Genomic DNA, 18,992 nt, shown 5'->3' with positions numbered 1-18,992 from the left:
CAATGGGATCTCTTTACAGGCAAGAACTCACAGGATTTTGAGGTGCCTGACATAACAGGTGTTATTTTTCTATGAGGGGGCTTAAATTCAGGTTCAGAAAAGCCAGACAGAGAGGGTTAATTCTTCTCCTGGACTCACTGGCCTTCAGTGGCCGTTTAGCTCTTCGCAATCGGCAGGGTTTGGTTTGCACCGTCAATTTTGACTAAAATGCTCGTGTTACTGAGGAAGAAAACACTGAAGACATGACCCCCAGAGACAGATCACAGCAGGCTGCTGCCACCTTGTGGTGGCTTGGTGCAAATACGGGAGCAGCAAACTGCAGGGCAGCAAGCTCACGGAAAACAAAATTTTTCAATGTGTGTATAAAAAGCACATAGTATTAAGGCCATGTGTACAAAATGGTTAAGTTTATTCGATGTCCTGGATGTCCATACATATGACATACAGTCATATGCTCAACCATACATATGACATACAGTCTCAACTGCAAAGAAAGCTTTCCTGACTGACATGACTGGCCTCAGCTTCTCTCCCCAGCACGTTAGAACACCCCAAAGCGTGGTCTAGACCAAAGTGCTCTGGAGAACAGCCAACAAACAGAAAAGATGAACAGAAATCAGCTGTACCACAGAAAGTACTCTGAAGTCACATTTACAGACAGTGACAATTGGGTTGCTGGGGGTAGGAAGGGGGAGCGTATCCAGTGCTGCTGCGATCAAGATGCAATAGTCCCGTCCTTCCCCACTTTCTTCTCTCCTTACCCCACTTCCACCTCCCGTTCCCAGAGCTTCCAGAGTGCTGATTCAGCTTCCTCACCACGGTCCCTCAACTTCAGTTCAATTAACACTGTTCTCCGGGGACGAAGGCAAAGAGTAGGGTGGGGGAGGAGAATGGGAAATACGGCGAGAAAGTCTCAGAGCACGACTCCAAGTTCGGACGGGAGGCCTCCTCAGATGAGGAAGATGATGCCCTCAGACACCATGACCTGGTTGTCATCCTGCATCTTGATCAGAGCAGCCTGGATCTCCACTGAAGAAAAGGGCTCTTCTTTGTCCCGGTTGATGGATTCTGTGAGGCGATTCATGCCCACGGACTGTGCGTGAGCTTCCCGGAACACATCCAGGAGGGCCACCTTGAATGCCTTCAATCTGCCCAAGACAGAAAAAGGAGTGGAGGAGGAGTAAACAACCCCAAATGCCCTCAGGCAAGATCCATACTGGGAGAATACAAGGTATTAATGCAGTAGAGGTGGCCCTAAATATTCTCACACACACATGCCTGCCTCTGCTGGCTGCTCTACAGCTGAGCATCCCCCTTTAAAGCTAGACTGTTGTACTACAGAGCTTCCCACACAGTGAGAATAGCGGCACTTTAAAACTGGAGGCCTCTGAGTGTGGGGGAAGGTGGCACTCCCATGCACCGTAGAAAGGCAAACTGGTCAACAGCTACGGGGGACAATTTAGCAACACTTAAGTTTTAAAAGCACATATCCTTTTGACCCGGGGAGTCCATTTCTAGGAACTCACAGCTACACCTGCATGAGTGTACAGTGAAAAGTTTAAGAATGTTTTACTATAAACAGGGAACAACCCAAATGTCCATCATTAGAGACCTCACTAAATAGCTGTTTATTCAACCACACTATGGAAACCCTGCAGTCACTAAAAAGAGTGAGATCTGTATGAGCTGATTCAGAAGCATTTTAAGATATAGTTCGATGGTTATCTCTGGGGAGTGGTGTTACAATTGATTTAATGTTTTTTCCTAAATATTTTTCAAATTTTATTCATTAACATACTACTATGTATTGAAGGTATAAAAAGGAAAAAGTAAACCTTAGCTATGGAGTTTCTTTGGTGTCTAATAAACAAAATTTAGAGATAAATTCTTCATTTCAAAAACAAATGTCCAAAATTGAGTGAGAAAAGATATATCTTTCCTATCCAGAAGAATCCAAACTTACAGTAAGACATAAATTTTGTCCTTGCTGTTCTTCTTTCTGACCCCTCAGGGACACAATTCAAATTCCCAGAGAGGGAATTATTAATAAGGCAAATGATAAAAGGTAAACAACTGAAGATTCTGGGTAAATGATATACAGAAATTCTTCAAGTTTTTCTCATAACTTTTCAGTAAGTTTGAAATTAGAATCAGATATAAAATGTTCTAAAAATCCTTGGGGCTCTAGTTTGGAATTCTGTTGATAACCAACCATTTGTTTCTTTTTCTCCGCAAGAACAAGTCCTTGCCTATGCAATGTACGGAATTTTAAAAAGGGCAGGCGCAACTTCCATACTCACCTGGATTCACTCAACTCCACCTTCGGGGACTCCTTGGTCTCCTGCGAGTCTGCTGTCTTTGGAGTATACACTTCAGAGGATCGATGGTTACAGAGATGGAGAAGACAGCAAGGTGAAGCCATTTCCACAAACACCACAGAAGTCATCTTCTCCACCCCCGTTCCCTTACCGAGCCTATTCCCTAGGGTTCTTCCGGGGCCAGGCAGAACAGTCAGGATAAAGGGAAATCCCCACGGGATGACAAAGGCTTTGAGTCAAGCAGGAGGCCTCAACAGACATGCTATCAGGGATGCTTACACTAGGTGGGTCAAAAGAGCACAGTTCACCAAGGAGGAAGTAAACAACTGAGCAAAGCTTTTTCCAAAGATTTTATTTTTTTAATTGTGGGTTTCCCCTGAGGTTCTCTCGAGACAAACCTCTTGGACACTGGGCCCCAAGCAGGAAGCCAAACAGGACCCCATAAGAAAAAACAGTGCACAGTGCAACTGAAAAAATTCAGGGCTCAAAGGAACAACCTCTTTGATCAGTAGGGGACACTCACTCACCTTGAGGCATTTCCTCCTCTGTGTCACTGAAGTCATAGGGGTCATATGAATCCCCATCTTTGGCATCCAACTGGCGCGTCTTCCTCCTGAAATACCCACAGCAGTTAACAGAGAGAAAGGCTTTGGGGAAGCCCATCCTGTGCCTCTGACCACAAAGAAGAGGAAACAGAATCATCGATAACTGAAGTGAAACGCTAGGCGTAGGCCTGTACCAACTGCTACTTTTCCTGAAAGAGATCGAGTCTCCAGACTGGAACACAAATAGGCGGTGCTTCTATGTTCCACCCTTATAGACTCAACCACAGCATGCAGAGAAAATTATCTCAAGAATTTTCAAATACATATTCAAAGCCCTCAGTGAGTGGGTTATTGCTCTGGCTATTTAGCATTTCTCTAGCAGGAAAGGAGTAAAAAGTGCCGTACTAAACACAAGTCTTAGCACCCCATCCCTGAAGAACCTGATGTCAGTAAGTAGCACTGGATCCAGCCTCCACCGCTCTCCCCAGCCCGAATCGGAGCCCTTTCATCTCATTTCACTCCGCCCCACCTTACCTCTTCCCCTTCTGCTCAGGCTCCTCCTGGCTTTTCTCCTTTTCATCCTCTGTCTCTGATTCATCCTCACTTCTCTTCTTACGTTTCTTCTCCTTCTCCAGAACCTAGGACCAAGGCAAGTGGTTGGGGGGGTGGGTGCTGGAGAGGTCACTGACGCTGGGGACTGCATCACAAACTCTGAATAAGAGTCCCTTCTGCACCATCAGCACGAGTGACTTCTGTGTTTCCAGTGGCTTACCTAGCCTCTCATCCCCAAGTCCCAGCACCAGGGGCAGGGAAAGAGGCTGCTACTCATCTTTTGAAAATGTGGGAGGTATGTTCAATGCCCTTCACATAGTAGGTACTCAATAAATGTTTACTGAATAAAGAAACAAATGAAAAAAGTGTTCAGCCCATAATGGTTAAGTGGAAAACAATTTAAGACACCCTCCAACCTAGCAAAGAGAAAAGGCCAGGAAACGTTTATCAAACCCACAACTGAATCCCAAAGGGCTAGAATTCACCAGACTAGGGAAGAGGTAGGCAACCAGAAAAAGGGAGTCTAGGCTTTAAGGTTTCGTATCTAAATGATGGAGATGCAGTGTCACAAACAGAAATAGGGAAATAGGATGAGGGGCAAGACTGAGAGTTTAACTTTTAACAAGAGCTTTAGAGGTGCCAAAAGGACACGTGAAGAGACTGCCAAGGGGAAGGGTACAGAGGGAAGAGGAAGATTATCCAGGTAACTCCTTTGGAAACACCAACATTTTCAAGATGTAAAGGAAGGAGGGGTAGACAGAAGCAGTTGACTAAAAGTATAGCTCATCAATTAAACCAGAATCTCTAGGAGCCCTGGTTTCCATATTTTGAAGCTTCCCATCTGTTTCTTGGGTGCAGCCAGGGTTGAGAACCACTGTGTGTTCCAGAGGAAGGAGCAAGGCAGACTGAACTCTGGCAGACAAATGCTGCTTTCTGTTGACAATCCAAATGCAGGCGTCAGCCGTGACTTACGTAAAAGAGCCTCTCAAGCAGAGGCATCTGAATCCTCACCTTCTTGAAGTAAGCGTATTGGACCAATTCCACGGCTTCCTCTGCGTCCTGCAGGTCCACAGTCTTGCTCATGCGGGCCTTCGCGTGGGCCGTGGCCAATCGAATGAGGGTTTCCAGAGTTCGGGCTGTAACTGGCGATGTCTGGGGAAGAAAACGTGAGGATTACTTATCTGTAATCCTTCAGGCATGCCCATAATTCCTACTGCACAGCAAGGGCAATAAAAACACTAATAGAAAAGCTCCAGGAAGCTTGAACAAAGAATTCAGAGCTCTGCATTCTCTATAGATACCATAGAAAATTCAGAAAGATAACAGAAATGATCAAGGAAATATTTGTGAGAGTGCTGAGGGAGGGAGGATCCAGTGAACGGGGAGAAAATAAGGCATCTCATGGCAGGAAAGATAAAAGACTACAAAGAGCACAAAAGTGAAGGGAGAAAAATAATCACTTATTGCAGGCCTACAACGCACCAGGAAGTTTGCTTTTATATATATTCATTCTGTCATTCAACCCTCTTAACAACTTGGAGAAGTTTTATAGATGAAGGAAATTCAAAGCGCTTCAAGTAATTTTTCCAAGGTCACACTAATTCTTGAATCACTTACAAAGCTGGTGAAACCCTAGCCTGTGCTAGCAGAACTAGAGTCCTAATCAAGGGGTTTCTAAACCCCATCCACACTAAGACCACAACTCAAATGGTGTCTTATGCTCAGTTCTAGGTTCAGTGAGAGGGCCTCTGACACAGTGGAACAAGCTCACATGTAGGGAGGAACAGTTAAAAAGAAAGGGAGCTGCTTAAGGAGCTGTCTAACATGAGGGCAATTGATATACAATCTCCAGAAAACAAAATTAGAACCCATGGGCAGAAGTCATGAAGCAGCAGGTTTAAGCTCAATAAATAGAACATTCTAAGACTTCAACACAGTAATGTTCTGAGCATGCTATCTCTGGTAGTGTTAAGATTCCAGAAGACAGAATGAGTGTGAGGCTGGAGCAGATGAGTTGGGATCATGTCCAAACCCAAGAGTCTCTCTATGTCATATAATAAGGGTTTTGAACTTGGGTCTGTGAAATCCTATATGAACCAAACTGCCCCTAAAAGATTTAGACAAATTCAAGGACAGCTATATCAGGTTACTAGAAATTCCTCTGGATAACCATCATGGTTGCCCAACTGCTAGTCATTTGTCAAAGTCCAGCGCAAATATCACACTCTCTGGGAACCCTTCCCTGAAATCATACCCCTTCAGGGAAGTCTAAAGGAGAAATTAATAGCTTCTTCATCTACACTCAGATAGCCTTCCACATTCCATTCCTTTTTAAGTACCACATTGGGGTATGTATTTACAAATGTGTATAAAAAGATCTATCTGCCGTTCTATTTCCCTCTCCTCATCTGAGCTCTTTGAGGTGAGCTCTTATTAATTTTACACTGCATGTAAGAGTGGAGACTAGGTCAGTTCTCAGAAGTCACTCATATGATGAATCACAGCTTCCGCAGGCCAACGTTATTTGAACTAATGAGATATATGTTATCTCTGGGGTCCTTATTTCATTGTCCCTTGTTAAAAAAAAAAAATGATTAAAATTATATAACAGGAAGCCCTTCAGACCAAGAAAGAATCACTAAGTTAAAATGCTTTCAAATCCCCTGACAGCAGAGACTCCTGCCCCAGCCATATATCTGAGGGACCCCCAGGTCAATGCTGCCCTTGGGCACTCACCCTGGCGGTGTCCGAGCTCATGCTATCCTGGCTGCGCAGGCGTGAGTACTCTTCTGCAATGTAGGCAGCCGATTCCTGTGTCAGGACAGGCTTGATAATTTTGGCCACGTGGATGTACTTCTTCATGAACACTGCGCTCACCATCTTCTCCCTGGGCCACACACAGTGAATTCCACTTCCTGCCATACTTTATACTTGCCTGAATTAGTGGCTTTGCCTCTCCTGAGAAAAGTCAAGCTCAAATGGCACAGCAGAGACAAGGCCTAGAATCCATTATCACAACTCCCATTTATGTGGAACATACGCAAAGCCCTTTCACATATTTTTATCTAATTATTTTAGGTATTATTTGTGAATTAGGTAGTTTAAGTGGGAAGTTTAGGTATTATTTGCTGTATTATATAGGTGGGAAGACTATGGCTCAGAGAAACTAAAATGGACTCAAATTCAGTTTTCTGACTCCAAATTCTACATTCTTAAACCAACAGCTTTGAAGATTATGCTATGCTTCTTACTGCATCATGGCCAAAAAGAGAGGTGTAGGATTCTACATTTCATGCTTTGAGCACCTGATCATAAGTCTCCTTCACCCAAATCTACTTGCAAAGTCTCCAGTGCTTGCTATCTACTCACCCTTCACCACAAACGGCGACACGACACGTGCAATCTTTCATGTATAAGGAAGACATCACACACCCACCACTGGCTGGGCATGTTGCCAAAACCTTCTATTTTAAGAAAAGATCTGAACCTGGGCTGAACCACTCACATTTACAAGGCAACTGGCCCAGATAAAGGGTGTATCTGTGGACCTAGAAAAGAAGAAAACTGGCCCACATGGTTATGACTCCAGGCATGACCTTGGCCGAGGCACATAATGCCTTAAATAAGCTCGGATACACATGTGTTCTATTATGACACAAATCTCAGGTTCTCTCAAGGGAGAGACATGAGGAATGCTCACTTTTTCTTCTTGGTCCCGTGCAGAAGGTTGTCATGTTTCTCATAAATCTGGGTGTCTTGCTGTTCCTCCTGGTCAAAGTTGGGATCATCTGTGGCCAGGATATCCACAACAGTACCCAAGGGCATAGCTGATAAACCAACGTTTGGAGAAGGGAGAGTAAGAAAGAGTTTAACCCAGGGGAAATTGTATCTTCTATAGCACAAGAAAGGAAGAGACCAAGACTCACAAAGAAAGGACCCAGAAGGAAACCAACACGTGGAATCACAAATAAGGACGCCTGACCCACAGAAGATGCTCAAAGGTATTCCCAGCCCAGAAATGGACAAAAGACATGCCTTAGGATAACCTCCAGTGAGCAAGCAGGGGAGGTGGCTAGGCAACATCAACCCCCAGACACTGAAACACCTGCCACCACCCGGCTGGGCCTAAGACAACAGCATCTGTTTAGGGTCCCTTGCGTTAGTGACTCTTACTCTTCTTATGGCCTCACCGTCGCCATCCTGCTCCCCGGGAGCTCTGTAACGGTGCATCCTAAGGACATGGTCCGAGATCTCCCGATCCTGCTCAGGATCCATCTGATCCAGCATGATGAAAAGCAAGTCGAATCGGGACAACAGCGAGTCCTGCAGCCCAATGTTCTCCATTGGGGTCTTGTACTGATCATACTGGGCAACACAGGAAAAATGGAAGTGACCATCAATAGGAAGAAAGGATAACGAGGCTGGATTGATTCTGGGGTGAGACTGGAAGGCTAGATCTTAAAGAACAAAACAGAGAAACAGCAGTAAAAAGTATTTTAAAGCTATAAACCACGTAAATCATAACATGAAAGTTTGTAACAAAAAAAGAAAAGAAAACAAATACATAAATCATCTCTTCCACCTGCAACCCTTCTTTAACCGAAGCTCAGGTGACCTGAGCTACCTCAGAAGTCCCACCTCCTAGCATAGGAACCTCTAACTGGGTGGGTGTGGGTCTCAAAACCAGCTCTCTTGGCCGGGCGCAGTGGCTCATGCCTGTAATCCTAGCTCTCTGGGAGGCCAAGGCGGGCGGATTGTTTGAGCTCAGGAGTTCAAAACCAGCCTGAGCAAGAGCGAGACCTCGTCTCTACTAAAAATAGAAAGAAATTAATTGGACAACTAAAAATATATAGAAAAAATTAGCCGGGCATGCTGGCGCATGCCTGTAGTCCCAGCTACTCGGGAGGCTGAGGCAGGAGGATCGCTTGAGCCCAGGAGTTTGAGGTTGCTGTGAGCTAGGATGACGCCACGGCACTCTAGCCGGGGCAACACAGTGAGACTCTGTCTCAAAAAAAAAAAAAAAAAAAAAAAAAAACCAAAACCAAGGCAGGATCAACTCTGAAAGATGATTCCCTCTCCCCTACCTGTCATAAAGACAAGGAAAGCTGGTTAGACCAGAAGAACTATGAACTTTGGAGTCCCTTACTCAGAAGGTAATGAGTAAAATTTCAACCAAAATGCTCAATGATCTATAAATCGTAATGTCTTAGGAATCAAAGGAGTTCTTTCCTTGGGATCCAGGTACCCTGATACTCTTATACTTCCAGTGCTGGGCCTACTGGGCTGATGCCTACCCACCCACATACACTTCACAGTCAGAGAGCATGACAACCTTGTAGGTAATAATGATTTCAGATCCTGCCATTTTCTTAAATTTCCCAGTCATTCTTTGATGTAATACACAGTATCATTATTAATAATTTTAAAACCATCAACTGGATTTACCAAAAAAAAAAAAAATAAGAAAATCCTATGGTTTTCAACCTAGGCTACACAACTAAACCAACCTGTGGAGCCTTTCTAACCCATAGCTACCAAGCGTGCCAAGTCAGAGGTTTGGATTCAGAAAGTCTGGACTGGGGACCATGCATCTGTATGTTTAAAAAAATACCACCAAAACAAATGTTCCCATACACTGTGTGATTATAAACTGCCAGAGCACAGCGTGAGCTCTGGGTTCAAATCCTGGCTCTGCCATCTTCTAGATTGTGGCTCTTCAGCAAGTTATATAAACTTTGTGCCTCTATTTTCTCACCTGTAAAATGAAGATAATTACCTATTTCCCACTGTGAGGTAGTTACGGAGAGGATGAAAAGCGTTCCTAACTATAAAGCATTTATAAGCATTAGTTATCGGAAGTATTAATATGATACAATCTTTAGAGAGCAATTTTGCAATCTCTAACAAAATAAAAATGCATACAACTCTTAATCCAGTAATTCCATTGCTAGGTATTTATAATATAGACGTAACAAAATACACATAAAGGGATGTTCACTGCAGCTTCATTCATAGTAGAAAGGAAAAAGGGAAACCACTAAATGCCTATCAGATGGAAATTAGTTAAATAAATTACTATAAATCTGTACAATGGAATACTAGAAAGCTGTTTTAAAAGGCAGGGGGCTGGGGAGGGAGGGGTGGCGGCGGCAAAACTCAGCGAACCCCAAGCAAGATAAATATAAAAGGTTACACCTAAGCACATCAGAGTCATGCTAAAAACAAAGATAAAGAGATAATTCTTAACAAGGAGGTAGTGTATTTGCTGGTACATGCTTCAATTTCTGTTTCCTGAAACACTCCAAAGTTGGTATCTCTTTGAAAAAAGACAAGAAGGAAATTTCATACTACATCTCTCTGTTCTGTTTAGAAATTCTCCTGCCATGTGCATGTAGTACTTTTATTTAATGACAATACAGGTGACCTGCATTGTACTACTGTCATTTTTGTTTTCTCCTTTGTATTGTTAAAAAGTTATTTTTAAATAAACAACTTTCCAGGGGACTCTGTTGTACAGGAATTGGGTGAGGAACCACTACTCTAAACTAAGGACAGTAACAAGATGACGACCTCACTTTTTAGTCTCTGGCCTGTTACTCCCCTGGGGCACCTAGAATAAACTTCTCAGCCCAGTTACTTAGCAAAACTGAATGAAAATCAAGACAACAGTTAAGGACCCGATTCCACTTACCCTGCCGTAGACGGGGTTGGCAGCTGCCAAAACACTGCAGCGGGCATTCAGCCGAGCGTGGATGCCAGCCTTGGCAATGGTCACTCGACCCTGCTCCATCACTTCATGGATGGCTGTGCGATCCATGTCAGACATCTTGTCAAACTCATCAATGCAAACCACACCTCGGTCAGCCAGGACCATGGCCCCAGCTTCCAGACGGCGCTCCCCTGGGAAGGGAGGAGGTAAAAACACATGCTCCAGTCCAGGTTATAGAGGACATAAGGGAGGAATTTCAATCTCCTTCCTCAGAACTTCTCACCGTAGCACACAAGAATGCAGTAAAGAGGTTTCATCTCCAAGAAACTTAGAAGAAACCCCGGTGAGTCACCTTTTCAGCTCAAATCTGAATATCTCTGTCCCACTTTGACCCCTACGCAGCTAGCTTCTCATAAACTTCCTTTATACGTTCTCTCTTCACCCTTATCCTCATGTGATAGCCCAACCACACCTGTTCTCTTTTCACGGGTCTTCAAATCCCTTTCTGTAGTTCATAAAACAGTATAATCTTCATTTTTATGTTCCTTCCAATGTGCTAAGCTTTCTCCTTTGAAACTCTTTCCAATCACCCGGGAAACATTCTTGTAAACAGAAAGCCACCCAAAGACTTAAATAATTCACCCACCATTGCCAAATACTCAGTCCTCTACAATCTGGCCCCAACTAACTTCTTAACTGTCTTCAGAACACAAGCCATGCCCAGAGCAAGCTCAGAGAATCTATGTTCTACCTCACTGTTGGGCCTTTGCCAAGGACCCTTACACCTGTACCTGTTTCCTGGTCTGTGGTGACAGCGGCCGTCAGACCCACTCCAGAGGAGCCCCGGCCAGTGGTGGGGATAGCGCGGGGTGCAGTGCAAAGCACGTACCGCAGAAGCTGAGACTTGGCAACTGATGGGTCTCCTGTAGGATGGGGTGGTGATGATTCTCTAAGAAACTCCCCACTCCCCACTCCCCCCAGCAAGTCCTACTTTTCTAGCACAGCTCTCGACACAAACAGAGACACACAGTAATTGGCTATTAATATTATTTCCTTCACTTTTCCCTTCACCATTCATGGAAAAATATATTTTAGCTATTATAAGTCAGGAATTCCAGAAATCATTTTTTAAAAAAAGATTTATTTTAGCCTCTTGCCCTGAAATACTGCCAGGTACAGAACACACATTCTTACTATTTGTGTTTCCACAATCACACTCCACAAGGTAAGAACAAGAGTCTAAAGCAAATCCCCAATACAATACCTATTAGAAGAATATTGATGTCCCCACGAATGTGACTGCCATTTTCTAGGTCTCGTTCCACCCCTCCCAAGAGCAAGCAGAGGATTGCCTTCTTGACATAGTCGTGTCCATGGATACTAGGGGCCAATGACCTGGCCAGCTGGTCAAAGATATCCTAAAGGAGAAACAACCAATAGAGTGAAAAGCTGAGTGAGACTCAATGGGGTTTTGCAGAGCTCCGTTTTATATTTTGGCCGACACAAAATGCTTGAAATAGACAAATCACATTATTAGACCATTATCAAGCACACACAGAGGCAGTCTGGATTCCAAAACTTGTTTAGAGGTTTAATCTTTAAGAAAAAATTGTTCCCAGCTTCAATATTTTAGATTTAATAAAAATGTGTATTGTGCTTCAGCAGTAACCTTTATCACACATTCATACATGTAGTTCAATTCTAAATGTGGACATCCTGTCTTTAAAAAGATAGGAAAAACTAGTTGGAGAAATAAAACAAAATATAACATTTTAAATTTAATAATGTATCACTAATGTCTTCAGTAATAAACAGACTTATTGGTACACTGATAACTTAACTCCTAGTATTCGTATTAGGCTCACTTAGCAGCCCAGCAGGTAGTACAAAAGAATTAAGAACACCAAAAACACCCTTTCACTTGCTGATTGGGACAAAAACCAGAAGAAGCTAATACTAAATACTTCAGAGAAAAAAACCCTGAACCATTCCTCCTGATCCAGTACAAAGACAACCATGCACCAAAACACAACTTTTTTTTTTTTTTTTTGAGACAAAGTCTCACTCTGTTGCCCAAGCTGGAGTGCAGTGGTGCAATCATAGCTCACTGCAACCTCCAACTAACTCCTTGGCTCAACTCCTATCTTGGCCTCCCCAAAACACAACCCTTACAAATCCATTTCCATACTCGTAGCTCTAAAGGATTCCCAGACCTTGGAACGGGTTTTACTAAACTTCTTGATCTTGGCTATATCTTCAGCAGAGAACGAAGGCTGCACATCCTTGCTCATTTGCTTCACATTGCAGGCGATCAGGACAGTCCTGGGACAAAGAGAGTAAGAGGAAGTCTGTTATATTCAATTCCTAACATCAGTAGCTAGCACCTCCAGCAGGAGTAAGCCTTTGTAGGCTACTAAACTAGACCAGCAAACTAGAGTATTTTTTTGGTGGTGGTGGCGGGGGGAGTTTGCAGGGGCTGGAGGTGGGGGGAGTGTATAGCTGTTCTTAATTAAACAGATGATTGTCTCTGTCCATGACTCAAATATACTGATCATGCCCCATCTCTGGAATTTATTTAGCTCCTGCTGATCCACAGAGCTAAAGACAGAAGTGTGTATGGGAAGGAGGTAGGAATAAGTGAGAAATTCCCAGATAAGCCATGAGGCTGTAATCACATCACCAATAACTCCCACTTTTGGCTTAAGATGTTAAGTATCACCAGCTTCACTGATAGAAAAGATGTATCAGAGGCTATCCCATCTCCCATGCAGGTAGAATAGCCCACCTATCTGTGGGATATGGCAAACTGGAGAAAGGATACTACTGGAAATGGAAGCTGCCAACAGCATTCCAAACACTTTACAGCAGACCCTTTACCTGAAGGTCCCTGAGGTATAGCCTCCCTTTTTTCCAGGAAGACAACGGTAGGTTCCCACCACCTGGACTCGGTCACCAGGCTTTGCTTTATCTACCAAGTCATCATCCAGAATGACGTCCACAGAGCGGGGAAGCTGGCCGGCTGGGGCCTTCTCCGGCATCTCCTGGATGGTGACAGTCTGGTGATCCTTATAGACAGAGAGGCCATATTCTGTCTCAAGGGGATTGTTCTCCTCATCCTGGAAAAAGGCACAGAGAAAAGTAGAGTTATCTCAGTCCTGTCTTAAAAATGCTATACTCATCTGTTCTGGGAAACAAATAAGATGACTTCATGGAATTTTAGTACCCAGAAGTCAAAAAAAAAAAAAACCTAAGTAACTTCTCCATCTTTTTCCATCCCTATCTCTGTTCTAGTAACAAACCATCTAATGGAAGAGGCAACCCATAGTCTGAAGGGACCATGGCCATATCAGCATCTAAATTAAGATTCTTAATTTCCGTACTAAAGCTGAATACGTGCTTACATTCTGAAGCAGCTTTTTCACTGCTACATAATACCCAACAGAAATGTTCACCAAAAGCCATGCACTATAATGCTCATTGCAGAACTATTCCTAATAGTCAAAAATTAGAAAGTATCCAAATGCCATCAACAGTATAATGGTTAAATAAATGTGGTATATTTATATAATACTACACAGCAATAAAAATGTATGAAGCACACCTATAAACAACATGGATGGATTTTATAAACACAATGTTGAGCAAAAGAAGCCCAAAACAAAAGAGTATTTAAATAAAATAGAAAATCATGCAAAAGTTATCTATGCTGTTAGACATCATGAGAGTGGTTACCCTTGAGTAACATGGGCCCCCAAGAGGGAATTCTGAGTGCTAGTAAGGTTTTGTTTCCTGGTTTAAATGCTGGTTATACAGGTATATGCAGCTTTCAGTAATTTATCAAGCTCACTTATGTGAGCTTTCCTGTATGTATATTAAACTTCAATAAAAACATTTTTAAAGTTTTTACTTCCTTGATATTTGAATTTTCTAAAAACACAACAGCTATCACTTACTGAGTACTTGCTATGTGCCAGGCACTGTGCTATTATTTCATGAATTATCTCGTAATTATCACAACTTTGTAAAGCAGGTATTTTTCACACTATATGGACAAGGAAACTGAGACTGGGAGGAATTAAATAAGTTCCCCAAGGTCACAGCAGGTAGCAGAGCCAGACTTGACACACGAGTAACCCCAAAGCCCACCACACTAGACAATACCCAGAAGACCTGGACCAACGTATCTCACTTCTGAAGCAAAGGAGCTGGGCCACAGTAATCAGCAGAAGAGTACTCCCTGAGTACTGCCTAAAGAATAAATTCTAGAAAATAGTAACCTCAATAAAGAAGAAAACAAGATGACTTAGAAAGCCTCAGCCTCCTGAGTAAACTAAAGAGACGTGGGTCCTAGTCCGTAAGGCCATCACTAACTGGGACCCTAAGCAATTCAGTTAACTTCTGTGAATCTCAGCATTTCATCTGGAGGTAAACTAAATAATTCTAAAGTATGTTTCAGTTATAATTCTAAGATACTCATTCTTGTTTTGGTATGTTTATATGTTTGATTTCTCCACCAATTTAAAGACTGATGACAAGGACTGGGTCTCATTTATATCTTTGTCCTCCACAGTGCCTACCAACGCTTTGGATACAGTAGCTCTCGATTAAAATTTGATGGGGCAAGAGGAGAATTCTTTGATAGAATGAGTTCAGACATCAAGTAATCAATATTAATGATCTTGTGTCTCATTAAGTAAGAAAAGCTTTGCACTGTCCTCAATCCAGATCAATCTGAACACTAAGAATAAACAAAGCCCTTTCCTATGCTGCCTTTCTCCCAAATCCACAGTGAAATATCTACAAAGATTACACAGTAATGTTATAGCACAAGTACTTTACTTTTAAAAAGCAGACGATAAATTACACGTGATTATGACTTTGCTAAAAGATCTATGTGAGGTTAGATGACTTTTTCCTCTTTTGACCATTCATAATTTTCTAAATTTTCTGGAGTGAATATTTATCCTTTTTTGAAAAAGTAAGAATTGTGAAGCTGGGCATGGTGGCATGAGCCTGTAGTCCCAGTTACTCAGGAGGCTGAGACAAGAGGATTGCTTGAGCCGGGTGCGGTGGCTCACGCCTATAATCCTAGCACTCTGGGAGGCTGAGGCAGGCAGATCATTTGAGCTCAGGAGTTCGAGACCAGCCTGAGCAAGAGTGAGATTCCGTCTCTACTAAAAAAATAGAAAGAAATTAGCTGGACAACTAAAACAAAATATATATATATATATATATGTATATAAAAATTAGCCGGGCATGGTGGCGCATGCCTGTAGTCCCAGCTACTCAGGAGGCTGAGGCAGAAGGATTGCTTGAGCCCAGGAGTTTGAGGTTGCTGTGAGCTAGGCTGACACCACGGCACTCACTCTAGCCCGGGCAACAAAGCGAGACTCTGTCTCAAAAAAAAGAAAAAAAAGAAAAAAGAAGAGGATTGCTTGAGCCCAGGAGTTGAAGGCTATAGTATGCCATGATGACACCTGTGAGTAGCCACTGTACTCCAGCCTGGGCAACATAGCAAGACCCTGTCCCTAAAAATAATATAGTAAGACCCTGTCTCTAAAAATAAATAAATAAATAAATAAACGAATGAATAAATGAATAAGAATTGTGGACTTTCCTTATTAAACTCTGGCCAACAATCAGTCTTTCCTTGGGATTAATCCTTTCCTTTCACTCTACTTCTAGAAGACAGACTTCCAGATATTACACTATTACTTGCATTAAAATATGTATCTTTGACTTCGAGCCCCAAGGAGGCCCAATCAACTCATGCCTCTCACCTTGGTGGGATAGACAGAGCTGGATGGAAAGGCCACCAAGGTGGTGAGATCAGAATAACGTCGCTCTATGGTCTTCTTGGTAGCAGGACAGTAGTGGACACTGCGGACGACTTTGGGACGAACTAGAGAGCCTAGGAATGGAAAGTGTGCATAAAAAGTCATCCAACTAAACAGTGATAGAGGTGGGACCTAATTGCAAGTCTGTGACGATTCCAAATACTGTGTTCTTCCAACTAGGTTAAGCCATTTCAATACTACCCATCTTTTACCTGGTTTTATATTTACATATAGAATACCACATTTATGTAAAATTTTAAGTAGCACTGATTCCAACTAAAAGACAGTAGGAGATTAGGGTTGGAATGAGGGGACTGCCAGGAACCAAGACTCCTCCAGCTCTCAGCAGAATGAATCTGCTAACACAAGTGGTCACTCGAGGTCCTCCTAATCATTGTGCATGCTCAGCTCCTCCAAGTTTAACCACATAATTTCAATGCTCCACCCTCTGAAGCTACAAGCTACCCAGATCTACTTAGCCTATCCTGCTTCCCCAGTCTCCCTAAATCCTCCCACCTCCATTATTTTAGTGTCCCCCTTTAACCCACTCACATTTAGTGACAATGCCCTCCACACAGACCACACAGCTAAGGAAGCAGGAGGTCAGAGTCCGGGGAGAGACGTGCTTGGAACCAAAACTGCCCTCCAGTCCTATGTAGAACTCCTCATACTGCTTGGCATAGGTAGCATCAATGGAGGCCACAAAATCCTTTAAAGCCCGCTGGAAGGCAACCAGTTCCTCAAAAGCATTGCTCAGGAGGCTGTTTAAGGGCAAGAGAGAGAATTAGATAGAGAGGGCAGAACTTAAAAAAAACTGAGCCTCACAACAACAGACATTCCTAGATCATTAAGGGCAACAAGAGAAAATCCAGCTCCTACTTTCTCCCATTATCCTACAAGACTCACTAAAATACATCAGAACTGAGGATCAATTTTAATTCAACTTATCAAAGATATAAAAATCATATTCAGCTAAACATTAGAAGTAGGGCACTTGAGAAGAAAATGCTCACCACCTACTTTTGGAAGGAAAAAATTTGGTGTAGATGAGCCATGAGGGCTTCTGGGTCACCCCTTTTTCACTTAGGTCCTCTCCTGGGAAGCCTGTTCCAGTCCAGGCAAGAGGGAGGGGAGCTATTCTCACTCAGAGCCGGGATATCCCCCTGGAAACCCCTGCCACTCACCGGTTAGCCCTCTTCTCATTTTTCCTGCGCAGGTCATTCACATTGACAATCAGCCGGTATTGGTTGTCACTGATCAGCTCCCGAACTTTGCTCTGATAAATTCCCTGGTCTTCCTGCAAAACAGCCACCACATATCACAAGAGCCACAAATTCAAATATAAAATGTTTCAAAAAAGAAGCAGTTCTCACAGCAAAATAAATGAGAGTCAATCTCTCTGATATATATAGCTGAATCCCAAGTATGTGTTTACCAATTTCTCCCTTTTATTCACTATCCCCAGATTCCAAATACACCCTCCAGGGAGACTGCAAAAATTATAATAAATTCCTCCAAATCCATGCTATTACTCCCATCATGATCAACAGCTTTTCTGGATAGTCATTTCTCATCCTTTAATGGGGAATTAAAATAGGCTCATAAGAAGCCTAAAAGGACAAGTAAAAACCTTGTTAAAATGTAAATTTAATGACAAAAGTAACAATGCCAATAGATGTTAATTTGCTTGACGGTAGTAATCATTTCACTGTATGTATCAAAACATCATGTTTCCCACCTTAAATATATACAATAAAAAGTGTAAATTAAACAGACTTTTAAAATTCACATTAAACGGCTTTCATTTTAAAATTATGTATGGAATTAAAATATTTTTTCCCAATAATAGAGAAAGAGTTACTATATCTGAACCTAAAGGAGTAGGGAGCTTTAGCTATTTGTTTACAACATCAACCCTTCAAGATGCTTTATCAACAGTCTACGGCTTTATCTTGGATTGCACACAAAACCCCCTTAACCTACATACAACGCTTTTTAATCTGCATCTCCTTTGGTATTGAAAAAGAATGCAACCGAAATAGGAAGTCTTTCCTTCCAGGTAGAAAATGAGTCACTAAAATCTTAGCACCCTACAAGACCGCAGGTCACTACCGCCTTACAGCAGTCTCTCCCCCACCCTCCCCCCAAAATAGAGAGCCAGACACAACGTGGGAAAGGCCAAGGTGGGCTTTGTCATTTTGTTTGCATTTGATAGGAACCTGTCGCCTTTCGCGCGCCCGGATCATAGATGTACTTAGAAGAAAGTTACAGATCGCTCTCTAAGCTCACCTATAGAACACAAACTAGCGACTCACTCCACCGCAAAAGAAGCTACAAGGTTGGGTGGGAGGCTCCAGTCGGGCCGGTAGAGCCACGGCCCACAGTGTGGAGGTCTGGAGGGCCTCTGGCTCACGCGCCCTGTCGCTGCCCGGGCGAGGAGCGGCATCCGGCGCGACCTCCCTCAGCTAGTCTACGACAGCCCGCGTCCCGGCATGCCGCTCACCTCGTCATCCAAGAAATCCAAGTAATCTCTCTGAGCCTCCCGCAGCTCCACATCATCCAGCACCACAGTCCCCGCCATGCCCGCTGCCTTGGAACTGCCCGTACCAAAGTAGCGTGAAGGGGCCCAGGATGACTCCGCCCCGGCGCAGAAACTTCCGAACTTTTCCCGCCACCAAAGGTTACCAGGAGGAAGAGGCGGAGACGCTGGGCGCATATACACATTATGATTGGCTGAGTCCTCTGTCGCCAGAATAGCGAATGTCCAATCGAGAGCTTCTTCTTCTTTGGGTTTTCCGCTCCGCGCCTTGCCGTGGCGGGAAATGTGCCATCCGGGGTGTTCTGATTCTCTCCGCGCTCACTGACGGGAAAGATGACCAATGGGGCCAAGAGGAGGCTCGCAGAGCAGTCATTGGGCAGCCAAAGGGGGCGGACCGCAGAGAGGAGAAGCGCTACATTCTGGGAGTTGTAGTCCGGATGTTTTGCTGGGTTTTTCAAGCTAAGGCTATTTGACCCACCGCAGTGACCAAAT

General features: G+C 43.4%; 1 protein-coding gene across 2 annotated transcripts; it reads right to left on the bottom strand.

Annotated features, from left to right (window-relative positions):
* Window positions 1-385: 385 nt before the first annotated feature.
* Window positions 386-18,742, bottom strand: MCM3 (minichromosome maintenance complex component 3). 2 transcript variants are annotated; one of them, XM_012648594.1, is made up of 17 exons: window positions 18,465-18,742; window positions 17,146-17,258; window positions 16,514-16,722; window positions 15,905-16,035; window positions 13,002-13,240; window positions 12,338-12,446; window positions 11,389-11,542; window positions 10,916-11,047; window positions 10,107-10,315; window positions 7,606-7,780; window positions 7,116-7,242; window positions 6,152-6,302; window positions 4,427-4,567; window positions 3,398-3,501; window positions 2,846-2,931; window positions 2,301-2,370; window positions 386-1,148 (listed from the first exon to the last, which is right to left on the bottom strand). In XM_012648594.1, the coding sequence occupies exons 1-17, from the start codon at window positions 18,675-18,677 to the stop codon at window positions 950-952; spliced, it is 2,562 nt and encodes an 853-aa protein (XP_012504048.1). In that variant the 5' UTR covers window positions 18,678-18,742; the 3' UTR covers window positions 386-949. The 2 variants fall into 2 exon arrangements, with proteins under 2 accessions (XP_012504048.1, XP_012504049.1); XM_012648595.1 differs by lacking the exon at window positions 17,146-17,258 and having other exon boundaries at window positions 18,465-18,685.
* Window positions 18,743-18,992: the final 250 nt, after the last annotated feature.

This window comes from Propithecus coquereli, unplaced genomic scaffold (genome assembly GCF_000956105.1).
Source record: "Propithecus coquereli isolate 6110/MARCELLA unplaced genomic scaffold, Pcoq_1.0 Scaffold29, whole genome shotgun sequence".
In the NCBI taxonomy this organism is placed as follows: domain Eukaryota; kingdom Metazoa; phylum Chordata; class Mammalia; order Primates; family Indriidae; genus Propithecus; species Propithecus coquereli.
This window is presented reverse-complemented; position numbering and strand designations above follow the sequence as displayed.